This window comes from Bombina bombina, chromosome 1 (genome assembly GCF_027579735.1).
Source record: "Bombina bombina isolate aBomBom1 chromosome 1, aBomBom1.pri, whole genome shotgun sequence".
Lineage (NCBI taxonomy): Eukaryota > Metazoa > Chordata > Amphibia > Anura > Bombinatoridae > Bombina > Bombina bombina.
Genome location: NC_069499.1, coordinates 1508907562 through 1508923781, shown reverse-complemented (window position 1 = coordinate 1508923781; position 16220 = coordinate 1508907562). Strand labels below are relative to the sequence as shown.

The window sequence follows — 16220 nt, the reverse complement described above, 5'->3', positions numbered from 1 at the left end:
TTTTAATTAACATATTGGTTCTTTTAATGGCACATTATAAGATTTGGTTTTGTAACTTGTTGCAGATTTCTGATGCTGTGGAGTCATTTCAATTCATAGTATGATTGTATTATTCCTAGATGTATATATAAAAGGTATGGGTGGATACATTATTACCAAACAGGGAACCGGTCCATCAGAAATGGCCACCGGTAAAGCAGAATTGACTGGTGAAATATAAGATTGTGCAAGAGCTCTCCTGCCCCTCCTCTCATACAATCAGTCTGAGATGATTTTAATCAGCCACCTCTGAGGTGGTAATGAGGTTATTCAGGCTTGTAAGGGCGCCTAAGCTGCTTCATGCTGAGCCCTTTATTGTGATCTGGAGAACAGACCTCAGATAGTGTGTCACACAGTCTCATATATTGGCCCCTAACTACATAGAGGAGAGTGATACCTTATTATAAAAAGTATTGCAAGGTCCTATTACTTTATTACTATTTGTAAACACCTGGTGATTTTGTATACGTAGTATATACTGTTTCCCATGTTCATTATAGAAATATATTCTGTATAATCGCTGGTTTCTAATTAAAGTAACTCTATACGTACGTACCACACTGTAAAAGGAAATAAACCCACACAACGGTGTTGGCTATAGCAAAACGGGAAAAGAACGTCGACAGAAATCAATATTTCTTATTTATTTTTATAGCTTTCTTCATACTATGGGTATTTGTATCATCTTTTAAAAACAATATATCAACATTAATGAAATAATATAACAACATTGATACAATGTTGGTGTTGTTCACACTTGGTTACAATGAATCATTCCCTAGTTACGTCACCTCTCATCTTCCGACCCCACCTTTGCCCTAATTTGCTGCTTTTGGCACTGAGCCCAGTGACGTCTTTATTCTGGGACTACTTCACGGCGGAAGAGCATTAGACGAGTGCAGCGCTTGTGTATTTCCATGACGATTAATGTGACGCAGTTATATTTTTAATATTAACTGGTTTTCATACCAATATTTTAAACAACAATGTAATTATCTGCTAACACCGGAGATACAAAACACAAACGAAATATATTACTTTTTCTTTTAACCTGAAAAGTTTACGGTTACGTCATATCCGGAAGCAACGGCCATGATTGTCCCGGCCAATCAGAGAAGACAGGTTGTTTAAATGCCCTGAGTAGAAACATACCTGGGGTTTTCCCTGTATCTGGTTGTGGGTAACTATAGAGAGGTGATACTGGGACCCCTGAGATCGAGGGCAGGATGGGCACAGAAGAAAAAGGTCAGTATAAATAAGGGCATTTGATGGGATTGGTACACAATTCACCCTTTTATGGGGGTTTTACCCCCAATATGACAAGAACTGTTGTTTATAAAGGCATGTTCTAAGTAGTGTATATAATAAGTGTGTGGTCTGATGTAATAAAAAGCATTCTTTGTAATGTAGTGTTTGTGTGTCTACTACACACTTCCCGTAACATTGCTGCACATGATCAATGGTTCCTATCCTATGTGTCATGACATCCTTGAGCTTTACAGATCTCAGACTGAAGTTATCACAGAGATGTATACAGGGATTATCAGATCCCTTGAATGTGATGCTACTGTAATGCAGGGGTTGACAGATGTGTATACAATAGATAATGAGTAGCCAGACACTTGCTTTTATAGAAGTTTAAATGAATTATACCTTGCTATATTGCATATGTGTTGTAAATTTAGTGACAGGTATTATATGTTTAGTGACAGCTGTCATGTTCACTTCTTTGTTGATCATATTCCCATAAGCAAAAATTGACTATCATTATTTAGGAAAACCCTTTATGATTTTTTTTTAAAAATGACTTCTTATTTTGAGTTGCATACTCTCAGGTTTAATCTTTGCTTCACTGTAGCCTGGTTTTGCTGTAGTGTGTTTAACAGTTTTTATAAATGCATACATTGCTTGATCATTGTTTCCCCAATTTGCTGTCAGTTAAGCACCAGTTTGTTTTGGTTACTGATAACACAGGCAGAATGGGATGGTCTGGCGGTGGATTTAAAACTGAGGCGGCAGATCTGATATTAACTCCAGTGATGCCAAAAACAATTCAGTACAGTGTTGCACGGGTTCCACTGCATTTCATTGTACTTTGTAGTTTATTCAATTGCTTACAAACACACACATATATATATATATATATATATATATATATATATACACACTAATATTATGCCTATCTTTTTATTGTACTTAACTGTTACACTGTTTCTATGTTGTTGTTTTATTTATAATTCATTCCATGTTATGCCTTATAAAGTGTAACATTAGAGTTTAATTGTACGTATTCATTTTATTCTATTCATTTTATTCTTCTTTCTTGGAATTAATCTCTGCTGTGATTACAGGTGAGTTAGTCTACCCTGATAAACAGCAGAACAAGACATCTAAACATATAGATGCTTAACAAATTTCAGAGAGGTGTAATTTTTTAATTAGTAGTATTTATAAATATCATTATTTGAGAGGCTTGTAGTATTTCAGGTAGATAAGAGACCATGCAGAGTACTTTAGTAGGGAAATTGTTATAAATAACCTTCTATAATAAATGTTGTACTCATGAAAAGCAAAGTGATTTTACCTTTGAAGTAAAACACTGACTCATCTTCATTATTCCTATTAAAGATCCCTTTTTGATGAGGACATCCTTACATCTCCCTCCCCGCCTCCCAAATTAAATAATTATATATATTATGTCTGCTTCTCTTTACAGGGTGGGTCACTGTAGCCAATAATCTCCTTAATAAATGCAACATGGCCTTGCAAGTTGGAAAGTTGACAGATTGTGATGCTCGCTTTTTTGCCTCTCTGTATGAAGCTATTTTAGGGGAAAAAGTGCCAGGTAAGAATCAGTCTGTTTCACAGCAGTGTATTTTTCTTAAAGGGGCAGTGCAATTACCTTTTGGGTTTTTGTTTAATCCAAAATGTTTTTTGTTCTTGTCCTGAATAAATCACTTTTTTTGTAATACGTATGTCTCTCTCCACTAATAAAGCAAATGCTTTTGTTATTAGTAGCAGGTAAGGAGTAGTAGGAAGCCTTAAAGGGACACTGAACCCAAAAACATTTTCTTTCGTGATTCAGATAGAGCATGCAATTTTAAACAACTTTCCAATTTACTCCTATTGTCAATTTTTCTTCATTCTCTTGCTTTCTTTATTTGTAAAAGAAGACGTCTAAGCTATTTTTTGGTTCAGAACCATGGAAAGCACTTGTTTATTGGTAGGTAAATTCACCAGTGTGTTCACCAAAAATGGGCCGGCATCTAAACTTCTTGCATTTCAAATAAAGATACAAAGAGAATGAAACAAATTTGATAATAGGATTAAATTAGAAAGTTGCTTAAAACTGAATTCTCTATCTGTATTACGATAGAAAAAAATTGGGTTCAGTGTCCCTTTAATCCAATACTACAGTAATTATTTAAAGGGACAGTAAACACTGAGATTTTTACATAAAATGTATAGTTATGCATAATTAAAATTTGCAATATATTTTAATTATTTACTTTGATGCATTTTCATATGATTTAGCACAGAGAACTGAGCCGTTTTTAATTTTCAGAACCTAAAATGCACCCTGCAGACTTCACAATACTGACTCTGCTACAGATCTGTTCTTTAATGTATTTATCAGATAACTGCAAAATAATTCATTTTATACTAACATTATGACAGTGACTAGCCTTGTTGTCTGTAGACTAAAGCCCAGATTCGCTCATTCAAATAAGGCAAATGGTGTGTGGAGTTTGTCTATTGAAAAATAATTGTAGTAAAAAGGATATAAATTATTTTAAAAATGTTGAGACTTTGCTTGTATTCTATAGCAACTCAACAGAAATGTCTTGTAAATTGAAAGTTGTTTACTATCCCTTTTTTAGTTTTTATTTTTTTTTTCAAATTATTGCTCATTTCTATGCACAACAGGACATGTTTGAGTGCAATGTACCTTTTAAGATTAAAGTGAATGTAAATTTTGATGCTAAAGTTTAAAAATTTGATTAAAAACAGGGGCACTTTAATAATTCATCAACATTTACATTTCACTCCTGTTGTGAAAAAAAACTTAACTTTTAAACTTGACAGCTCCTCCAGCTTCCTTCGGTCGTCGCAAGCCATTTCTAATGTCAGAAATGATGGATAGGTCATCCTCCAATCACGGCTTCCCCCCCGGGGAATCGGTGTCTGATTCAATGCCGTGATTGGAGGAAGCCGGGTTCCTCATTTTAGACCCAGGAAGAGGCTTTGCGACGGGTGGAGGAAGCTGGAGCTGCTGTCAAGATTAAAAGGTAAGTTGTTTTTTTTTCACAACAGGAGTGAAATGTAAATTTTGATGAATTAAAGTGCACTTTAGCATCAAAATTTACATTCACTTCAAGTCCCAGAAATACAATTCAACTTTTTATTGGGATGTGGTTCTCTAGTTTAGTAGGTTGGCTAGTACTTGTGGGAAAAGCAATTAATCGGATTACATTTTCTTAGTAACACATCTGTTCTTCCTAGATTGTATTGACGTGCCGCAAAGTCAGGAAGACGATGCACACAATGTCCAGTCTATTATAGACTCCCTCGCTTTGGATTATTTACAAGTCAGTCTGTCTCATATAACTGGTAAGCCAAAAACCTTGTATCTAGGGCTGGGGTCGACAAAACTATTTAACATTTGGGAGCCAGACATACTTTAGAGACCCAGGAGTCTCTAGAATATTACCCCTGGAACAATCATTGTGATATATATATATATATATATATATATATATATATATATATATATATATATATATATATCTATATCACAATGATTGTTCCAGGGGTAATATTCTAGAGACTCCTGGGTTTGTCAAGCCTTGATCTGGGGACATTCTCCTCTCTGAGCTGCATATCTCAAATATGAAGAAACACAAGGATTCAACAATCGCTTGCTGTATGGGCCCATACTATAAGCATATACTCTGTACATTAAAAATCTATTCAATTACACCGTAGTGATTGCATAAAGTGTAACAATGTACAAACCAATACAACCTATATTAGAGGACTTTTTTTTCAGAATAACTCAGTTTCCATGAGAGAGCTGTCTCTCTGCTAACAAAATTACTAAATAAAATTAGTTTGATAATATATTATCAGCCATTTAGCATTAATAGGTTTTTGGCAAAAGCTGATAACTGATGTATTAGTGTCAGTTCAAACTTTTACATAACTATTTTGTCTGGCAGGAACGTATTTTTAACATTAAACCCTTCCCTTTATATACTAGAAAATGCCTGTCAAATACACTGTTCGTCATTGCTACATGCTCATTAATAATTGTGCACTTTTGCATTAGAAAATTTGAAGAATTTTGATGTGGGTGCAGCACTTAGTTACATAAAAAAACTACTACAGTAGTGCTCTAATGGGTGTACACTTGCTAAACACAAAATCTGTTCTATGTGTGTGTATGTGTGTGGATACTTTTTTTATTGGACTAACTATACATTTATAAGTTGACAAGCTTTCGGAACAGTTCCTTCCTTTATCAAGTCTAAAGCAATACTGACCAATTCAATGGAATTTACAGATTATATCTTAAAACACAGAATATCTAAGAAGACAGAAAGTGCAGGGAGAGGAGGCGGTGTCGTAAAAATCATGAGGGGGGCTTAGGTAACAGGCAGACAGTGTCCAGTGTAGGAGAACAGACAGGGGAAATATATAGCTTTACATGGAGCATATACTGACATAAAGTTATATATCAACATTGAATCAATATCTATAAAGATGTGAAATTGTATATACAGGGGGAATACAAAAGTTAAAAAAGACAAAAGTGTAGACATAGGCTTACCTGTGTACCTATGTATAAATAATGTGGAATATACAATGTAATTGACTAAATGAAAGTACATTACAAAAATTCTGATAATGTGTTAAGAATCCAGAGTCCAGAATTAAACAGGTTGAAGTACATTATCATTTTCATTTCAAAGGTTTTTCTTTCCATGGTGTTTTTGAAGTTGCCTCTGAGAATTTTGATTTTGAGGTTTTGGATGGAGTGGTCAGGTTGGGTGAAATGGTGACCAACAGGGGTGCAGTGTTTTGTTTCACAGTGGTTTTTGATTGAGTGTCTGTGTAAGTTCATCCGAAGGTGCAGTTTTTGGCTTGTTTCTCCAATATAGCATCCCACTTCACATGCAGTGCAATGTATCATGTATACCACATTTGCAGATATACATGAATATGCCCCTTTAATGTTATAGGATTTATTATTGTGATTTGCTGTGCTGCTTTCACAAACGTGTTGACACAGTTTGCAGGGAGCTTTATAGCAGCACTTGGTTCCATTCTCAGTGTTCTTTTTCTCAAGGGGTAGCTTCCTATGTACCAGTTTCTGCTTTAGATTAGGTGGTTGTCTGTATGCCAGGATTGGGGGTTTTGGAAAGATTTTTTTGAGTGTGGGATCCTCTAAGAGTAGTGGCTTTAAGTCTTTTATGATTTTTCGTATCCCTTCCCTAGCAGGGTTGTATTTGACTACTAGTGGGATACGTGATATGTTTCTGTATTGTAGTAAGTATTCACGTAGAGTATTGAGGGCAGAGTTAATTTTTTTTTATTTATAATTCTTGTTTTGTAACCTTTTTCTATGAATGATTGGAACGGTGTGATGAGGTGTTTGTCAAGGTCTTTGGTATCTGAGCAAATTCTGTGGTATCTTGTAGCCTGACTATAGATTATGGATTTTTTAATGTGATTGTGGTGGGAGCTGGAGCTGTGGAGGTAGCTGCATCTATCTGTTGGTTTCCTGTATACAGATGAGTGCAGTTTGCCATTTGTGATGGATATTGTTGTATCCAGGAAGCTGACACAGTCTCTAGAAAAGTTAATTTTAAGCTTGATTGATGCATGAAATAGATTAAATGATTCATGCAAATGTGCAAGGTTTTTTTTCTCCTTCTGTCCATATGATGAAAATATCATCTATGTAGCGAAAGTATTTGAAGGATTTGTGAGGGTGAGTGGCTAGGAATCTCTGTTCTAAGTCAGCCATGAAGAGGTTTGCGTACTGTGGTGCCATTTTGGTGCACCACAGCCATGGGCACCAAAATGGTACATAGGAAGCTACCCCTTTTTTTTCACTGTATATTTTTGTGTCAATGGTTCAATTATTTGTTTTGTAAGATTTTTAAAATTACAAATTTTGTTGTGCACTTTTGTAATATCTGCATCTCCTCCCCATATGAAAATGCGATATACGCTCCATAGCAAGACACCCTATTTTCAGGGTAAGTGGCTTAAAGGGACACTCAAGTAAAAATTAAACTTCATGATTCAGATACAGCATGTAATTTTAAACAACTTTCCAATTTACTTCCATTAACAAAATGTGCATAGTCTTTTTATATTTACACTTTTTGAGTCACCAACTCCTACTGAACATGTGCAAAAATTCACTGCATATACGTATATGCATTTGTGATTGGCTGATGACTGTCACATGATACAGGGGGAGTGGAAATAGACATAACTTTGAAATCTATTTAACAAAAATCTACTACTCATTTGAAGATCAGACTAAGTGCTATTGCATTGTCTTCTTATCATGCATTTGTTGATTATGCAAATCTACTGTATTGACTGGTCCTTTAAGATCGTTCCACCAGGGAAATAGGACTGGCGAGCATTCTTAAATAATCTCCCCAGCCCAGAGCACTTTAGATCATTGGGGCCCATAGTCCTTTTTTGTTTTCCTGGGGTTTGAGTGGGATATTTTTATGTACACAATTAGATTATTCCTAGAAAATTAATGAAAAATCTCTAAAATGTTTAGGTGCAGATCAAATTTTGTAAGATTGCGCACATGCTCATCTGTAATGGCCTGCTTGCTTTCTTTATAGGGGAAAACGTTGTACGTGGTGATACAGAATCAATAAGAAATCTATTGGAAATATTTGATGGCTTGCTGGAATATCTGACTGAACAAATCAGTGAAGCATCCTCTCAAAATGGAGGTGAGTTGCAAGATAAAAGAATCTTAAAATATCATGTATATTTTTTCCTGCGCCTTTAATTTACTTTTGTCTGATGTGCATGCTAGAGAATATTTACTTTCCACAGCCCCATAATATCCTTTTGAGGAAGCTCAATATGTTTAATTAGGTCACATGTTCACACACAAATCTGTTGTACACTTAATGTTATGGATCTGTGCACTTTACAAATCAATGTTTTCAGTTGAGTATATTTTTTAAAATTTTTGATGAATTGTGCATTGAACTGATTCATTGGTAAAATGTTAACCTCCTACCCAAAGGTTCTATAAAGGGGTTATTTTTGTGGTGTGTGTGGTTGTGTTCTTGGGGTCCTGTGGATGTTGCTTATGTAGAGTGGGGTGCCTTGGTTGTTTGCTGGGCGGAGGTTCTATGGTAGGTCAGGTAGAACTAGGGACTGTCCTTTGGTTGGACTTTATTGTCACGATGGCCAGGTCTTGGAGAAGGTTTATTACTGTTGGGGGTCAATCAGAGCACAATTTATGCAATTGGTAGGGCAATTGGCAGTAGAGTTAAATGTAGTGGTTTGAGTCAAGGTTTTGGTTTATTGCAGGTGGGGGGGGGGGAGCAGTGTAGATTCACTGCTGTGTAGGTAGTTCTGTATTTTTAGCAAAGAAATGATCAAACTGTAAAGTTGTTATTGTAAGGTGTAAAATGATCTTGCCATACACGACAATCCTATAGGTTAGAAGTGTAAACATTGTTCAATTTGTTAAATCTGTCATTTTTTAAGAGTTACAATACTGACTTAATTTACACATTGACTCAAAGGATATTTAAAAAAGCACATTGAGAAACATAGGGGATTAAAATGTATTTATTCTTTTACCTTTTTTTTTTTTTTTTCAATTCTTTGAAAAATATGGAATAAATGCAGATACTAGCATCCTACACCAAACGTGGCCTCTTTACTATACTACTCTGTTTATGGTTCTGTGTTCTGTATACATTTTAAGCAATATGCAAAGATAATGCCCACCCCCATAAAGTTTTTTTTTTTTTATAAATCAGAGCATGCACTTCAGTTAATTATATTAAAGGATTACTTTCTGTTATAATTTTTAAGCTAAACAACTAACATATTAAAGTTAATAAACATTAATTAAAACCTACTGACCTATATTTTCTCCAAAACGAAGTTTCATAACGTTCTAAAAGTTATATCTTTTATTCACCGATGAAGTCACGTTTTCCTGCCCACTATTTTCAGCACTGAGTGTTCAAAATACTTAAACCAATAACTTTGTGTTTAAAGCGCCATTTTGAAACCTAGGTATTGTAAATGGATTGGTACAGAGCAAAGGATACCCACGGAGTGGGTTTGGAAAACCATTAAATTTGCAGACAAGATTTCTGATATACGGTAGAGATATGTTAATGAAATGCTATTGATAAAAAGCGTATTTGGGGTAGTTAGTAACAGGCATAGAAAATATTTACTTACAGTGGCCCTTTAATTATCTTGACATCCTTTGGAGCAGTAATACACTATTGGGGAGCTAGCTGTTGATTGGTGGCTGCAGATATATGCCTCCTTTTCATTGACCAAATGTCTTTTATCTATCTCCCAGTAGTGTGTTGATGCTCTGTCAACAAAGGTTACAAAGAGAACAAAGGAAATTTGAAAATAGATATAAATTTGAAAGTGGTTTAAAATTATATGTTCTGTCTGAATCATAAAAGAAGAAAAAAAAATAGATTTCATGTCCCTTTAAGCGCCCATTTACTCTTTCACTTTATTGCTGATAATGAGCAACAACTTTTATTAAATTATGTGGACTTCATGTGTATAACCAGTAGCTCTTTCCTGCTGCATGTTGCCACATATATTGATTTATTTAAGGGAATTTGTTTGTTTGCTTTTTCACCCCAGTAAAAGTTTCTGCAGATGCCCATGTAAACATAATGTTGTATCTAGATCACATGGCCAGTTTGAAATTTGCAGTGTTATCCAGGGACATTAAACTCTTTCTTTAAGATGGTAATATAAAATAATAAATCTTAAATAAATAAAAAAAACAACAACTCTACAATATAATTTTCATTATTTATTTTGTCCCCTTTTCTTGTAACTTAATTCTGAAATTGAGAGCTTTTCAGTTCCTGTTAGAAATAGAAGTGCAGAAAACTGTTCTATTCCACACAGCCATTGGCTGCACACTCTAGTGACCTATTTATAACTGCCCCTGATTGGCCACAGCAGAGACATTAACCTAAGTTACAACATGGCTGCTCCCATTGTTTTATAGACATTCATACATTACACTTATATTGTCAATATTTAAAATCTAATTAAGCTTTAAAAAATATCATATTTTAACTTCATTAGTTTATCTTCATAGCCTTTATCTAAATGATGACTTGATTCCTACTAATGTTCTGCTCCCCAGCACAGCATAGTGTTTACCTGTGATCTGGCAAGTATATATTTTTTCATCCTCTCAGTAAAACGGTGAGACCAACATGCAGTATTTTAGAAACATTTCCATAGTGCAATTTCTTCTGAGGAAAAAAAACTTCAATTTGCAAATACTGGCTTGTCCAAATGCTACCTGGATGACAATACACATCCTTGCATGCTAGAGGTGTCTTAAAGACATTAAAAAAATGCTTAATGGAATTAAATGAGGAGGGCCATAGCAATGAAAGTGCAATTGGTTTTTTCCTCCAATATTCCCATTCCAGAAACACTTTTTCTGCTCCTTCTACAACAGCTGCATCATCACAAAGGGCATCTCCTCCAGTAGCATCTTTAAGTAAGCAAGTTTTGCAAACAACTGAAGAAAAAATACACAGTACCTTTATTTATAGATAGGATGACACCTGAAAAATCAGGAAAAAGTTGATCAAGCTCTTGCAAGAGCAATATATTCTTCTGCAATTGGTCGCCCAATAATGGCCCTCCCAAACACCCCTATAGCACTTCAGCAAACTTTAGGAGATACTAAACTTTTTTTTTTTTTTTTTTTTTTTTTTTTTTAGTGATTCAGCTATAGCATGTGATTTTAACCCCTTAACGACCGACGACGTATGCCATACGTCCTCAAAAAAAAAAAAAAAGCACTTAACGACCGAGGACGTATGGCATACGTCGTCGGTTTAACAGAGCACTGGAAGCGATCGAAATCGCTTCCAGCTGCTCTAACAGTATTGCAGGCTTGCCTTGATGTCTAGGCATCCTGCAATACTGTTCCCGAGTGCCGGGACCGGATTGATCACTCCCCCACGAGTGATCACTTCCGGTTTCGCTCCACGTGGAGCCCGGCAGTGTTTCAGAGCATCGGAAGCGATCGGACACGCTTCCGATGCTCTGCTTGTGTGCTAAGTGCCTCGGTGGGTCGAGGCACTTAGTTAGTTATAAAATAAAAGTAAAAAAAAAAAAAAAAAAACGAATAAAATAAAAAAAAGCCCTAAATAGCCCCCCCCCTCCCCCTTCACTAGGCATCCAAGATGGCGATGCCCAGTGCATCATGGGGCCTCTGGGGGTGTCCCTAGCCTGCATCATCATAGGGGCAAGCTAGGGTCACCCAATCTGAGCCTCCCACCCTAAAAAAAAAAATAATAATAAAATACCCCATTTGTCTGATCATGTCAATATTTGTAAATATTGACTATGATCAGTGTGGATCTCCCTCTCCTCACTTGCCATTTTGTTGGAGAGAGAGAGAGACCTGTATTTAGCAGAGAGAGAGATTTATTTATTTTATTTGTTAAAAAATATAGAACCAAAGGCTCTTTTCAGAGCCATTAACCCTTAGCTTGCCAGTGATCACTATATATCACTGGTAGTAGCATAGGTGCACTTTTTGTTTGCTGCATTTTGCTGTCTGTGCATTTTTTTAGGGGTTAATTTTGTTGTTGTAATTTTTTAAAAACCCAAAGGCTCTTTTCAGAAACATTTAGTTAATGTAATTTAATTTTCAGAGCCATTAACCCCTAGCTTGCCAGTGATCACTGTATATCACTGGCAGTAGCATAGGTGCACTTTTTTTTTGCTGCATTTTGCTGTCTGTGCATTTTTTTAGGGGTTAATTTTGTTGTTGTAATTTTTTAAAAACCCAAAGGCTCTTTTCAGAAACATTTAGTTAATTTAATTTAATTTTCAGAGCCATTAACCCCTAGCTTGCCAGTGATCGCTATAAATCACTGGCAGTTGCATAGCTGTACTTTTTTGCTGTCTGTGCATTTTTTTAGGGGTTACTTTTGTTGTAATTTTTTAAAAACCCAAAGGCTCTTTTCAGAAACATTTAGTTAATTTAATTTAATTTTCAGAGCCATTAACCCCTAGCTTGCCAGTGATCGCTATAAATCACTGGCAGTAGCATAGCTGTACTTTTTTGCTAGTTAATTTAGTTAATTAATTTAGTTAATTTAATTTTCAGAGCCATTAACCCCTAGCTTGCCAGTGATCGCTATAAATCACTGGCAGTTACATAGCTGTACTTTTTTGCTGTCTGTGCATTTTTTTAGGGGTTAATTTTGTTGTTGTAATTTTTTTAAAAACCCAAAGGCTCTTTTCAGAAACATTTAGTTAATTTAATTTAATTTTCAGAGCCATTAACCCCTAGCTTGCCAGTGATCGCTATAAATCACTGGCAGTAGCATAGCTGTACTTTTTTGCTAGTTAATTTAGTTAATTTAATTTTTTTTAGTAATTGTTTTCTGTGACAGATACAAAAATGTCACAGAAAAGATATAGTGCTGAGGAGGCGTATGCCATCCTTGCGTCAGAGTCAGATGCCTCTATTTCTGACTCAGACCCCAATTTTGACCCTGCCATGTGCTCAGATACATCACTAGATGCAGTCTCAACTGATAGTGATGTATCTGTGGCTGCTAGCCCCCCTGCCAGCCCCCCTGCTAGCCCCCCTGCCAGAAGGAGGCGTGTTGCTGCCATTGCTGCTGAAGAGTGGGTAACGCCTCATCTCCAGAGGCCAGAGATACATCACTAGATGCAGTCTCAACTGATAGTGATGTATCTGTGGCTGCTAGCCCCCCTGCCAGCCCCCCTGCTAGCCCCCCTGCCAGAAGGAGGCGTGTTGCTGCCATTGCTGCTGAAGAGTGGGTAACGCCTCATCTCCAGAGGCCAGATATCCCACCCTTCACAGCAAATGCTGGCATAAATATAGATGTGGCAGGTTTTAGCCCCCAGCAGTTTCTGGAAGTGTTTCTGGGCGATGATATATTGGGGAACATTGTCGCCCAAACTAATTTATATGCCCATCAGTTCCGTGCTGCAAAGCCTGGAACATATTTGGCAAAGCAGCAATGGGCCCCCATCAATGTGCCAGAATTAAAAAAATTCTGGGCATTGACTATGCTGATGGGCATCATAAAGAAACCCTCCATTCGCTCCTACTGGAGTACTAGCCCCATCTGCTCTACCCCCATTTTCTCCCAGATTATGTCGAGGAAGAGGTATGAAATGATTCTGCATTTCATGCACTTCAGCGACAACAGCCTGTGCCCCCCTAGGGAGCATCCCCAATTTGACAGGCTGTATAAAATCCGCCCCCTGATAACCCACTTTTCTGCCAGGTTTGCAGAGGCTTATACACCTGGAAGGAATATATGCGTTGATGAATCCCTAATGAAGTATAAGGGAAGGCTGGGATTCAAGCAGTATATTCCTTCCAAACGCTCCAGATATGGGGTAAAGGTGTATAAGCTCTGTGACAGCGAGACTGGGTATACTCAGGCCTTCCGGGTGTATGAGGGAAAGGATAGCCACCTTGACCCTCCAGGTTGCCCAGAACATATGGGAACCACTGGCAAGATTGTCTGGGACCTGATATTACCCCTAATGAACAAAGGGTATCACTTGTACTTAGACAATTTTTATACAAGTGTCCTTTTGTTCAAGCTACTGTATTGCTTTGATACAGTAGCTTGCGGTACAATTAAAAAGAACCGCGCAGGTTTCCCAGGACAGCTTGTACGCACCCGGCTACCAAGGGGGGAGACCTCAGCTCTGCGCCAAGAGGAGCTGTTGGCACTGAAGTACAGAGACAAGAAGGATGTATACCTTCTTACCACCATCCACACAGAGAGGATGGTGGCGGTTTCTGTACGTGGCAGAGCTGAGATCATAAGGAAGCCAGTGTGCATCAAGTCTTATAACCGGCATATGGGTGGGGTTGATCTGGCTGATCAGCTGCTGCAGCCCTACCTAATTATGCGGAAGACAAGGGCCTGGTACAAAAAGGTTGCAATTTACCTAATGCAGATTGCAACCCACAACGCTTTTTTGTTGTTCAAAAAAGCAAACCCCAGAGTTAAAAATACTTTTTTACAGTTTCAGCTCCAGATTATTACGGGGATTTTGTACCATGATGAACCTGCTCCCCGGGCAGTGATGGGAGAGAGCAGAGTTGGGGCTACCCATTTTATTTTTAAAATCCCCCCTACTGCCACAAAGCAGAAACCACAAAAAAAAATGCAGAGTCTGTACCAAGAGGGGGAAGAGAAGGGACACCATATATCACTGTCCTGATTGCCCTGGACAGCCTGCACTCTGCATTGGGGACTGCTTCAAGCGGTACCATACAATGGTCAATTTTTAAAAAAATAAATACATTTGCTGTTAAATATATATATATATATATATATATATATATATATATATATATATATATATATATATATATATATATATATATATATATATAATTTTTTTTTTTTTTTTTTTATGTTTACAGTTAGATGTTTTTTTGTTTTTTTTACTTTTACTGTGCCAGATTTTTACATTTCACTACTCTATTTTTTTCTAAAATTGGGCCTGTTTTTTTTTAACCAAAACCCCTGTCAAACCTATGCATGGGGGACATAGGTGTTCTCAGGGTGCCTTGCAGAAAACAACCTGAAGTATGTTTTTGTAATAACTTACAACAGTCTCTCCTAAATTATAGTCAAAAAGCAATGTGTCTGTAAAAATGAAAATTGAAAAATTACCACCATACACTTTCTCCAATTTTTTGGGCTAAAACGGTTGCTTCAAAGGCATCAAAGCACACCATATACAATACCTTGGGGTGTCAACATTTAAAAAATATACACTTTGAAAGCAATAAATAAAAGTGGGGTATGCGATAGGCCCCAAACTAAAGATAGGCCTATCAGAAGAAATACTCTCATTTTTAATAACTAAAATCACAAGTCATAAAATTGTAACATAACCTTCCCAAAATCCTGGCAAACCTATGCATGGGGGGCATAGGTGTACTCAGGGTGCCTTGCAAAAAACAACCTGAAGTATTCTTTTGCAATAACTTACAACAATCTCTCCTAAATCATAGTCAAAAAGCAATGTGTCTGTAAAAATGAAAATTGAAAAATTACCACCATATACTTTCTCCAATTTTTTGGGCTAAAACGGTTGCTTCAAAGGCATCAAAGCACACCATATACAATACCTTGGGGTGTCAACATTTAAAAAATATACACTTTGAATGCAATAAATAAAAGTGGGGTATGTGATAGGCCCCAAACTAAAGATAGGCCTATCAGAAGAAATACTCTCATTTTTAATAACTAAAATCATGTAACATAACCTTCCCAAAATCCTGGCAAACCTATGCATGGGGGGCATAGGTGTACTCGGGGTGCCTTGCAGAAAACAACCTGAAGTATTCTTTTGCAATAACTTACAACAGTCTCTCCTAAATCATAGTAAAAAAGCAATGTGTCTGTAACAATGAAAATTGAAAAATTACCACCATATACTTTCTCCAATTTTTTGGGCTAAAACGGTTGCATCAAAGTCATCAAACCACTCCATGTATAATACCTTGGGGGGTCAACTTTTTAAATATAATCACATTTATGGAAAACAAATAAATTGGGGTATGTTAAAAGACCCCCAAAAAAGACGATAGGCAAAGAAAATATGTTAAATGTGAAAAAAAATCACAAACACATGTCAGACATTTGGCATTGCACCGCCCAAACAAGCCACCAAAACTATGCATAGGTGGTATCACTGAACTCAAGAGATGTTGGTGACCACATATTGGTGTCTTCTTTGGTATTAACACATAACAGGAGCTGTGAATCCATGTCTAAAGTACAATGTATGTGAAAAATAACACAAAGAAATGATTGCCCAATAGTTTGACAAAGACTAGTGGTTGAATTAGTGTATGGAAAGTGTTA

At 36.6% G+C, this 16220-nt stretch overlaps 1 protein-coding gene across 1 annotated transcript in view; it reads left to right on the top strand.

Annotated features, from left to right (window-relative positions):
- Positions 1–918: 918 nt before the first annotated feature.
- CEP95 (centrosomal protein 95) overlaps positions 919–16220 on the top strand; it is a 118757-nt gene continuing 103455 nt past the window's right edge. The window contains 4 exon segments of the mRNA XM_053721528.1: positions 919–1284; positions 2756–2884; positions 4543–4650; positions 7917–8030. Coding sequence (XP_053577503.1) covers positions 1266–1284; positions 2756–2884; positions 4543–4650; positions 7917–8030 — 370 coding nt within the window. The 5' untranslated portion in view covers positions 919–1265.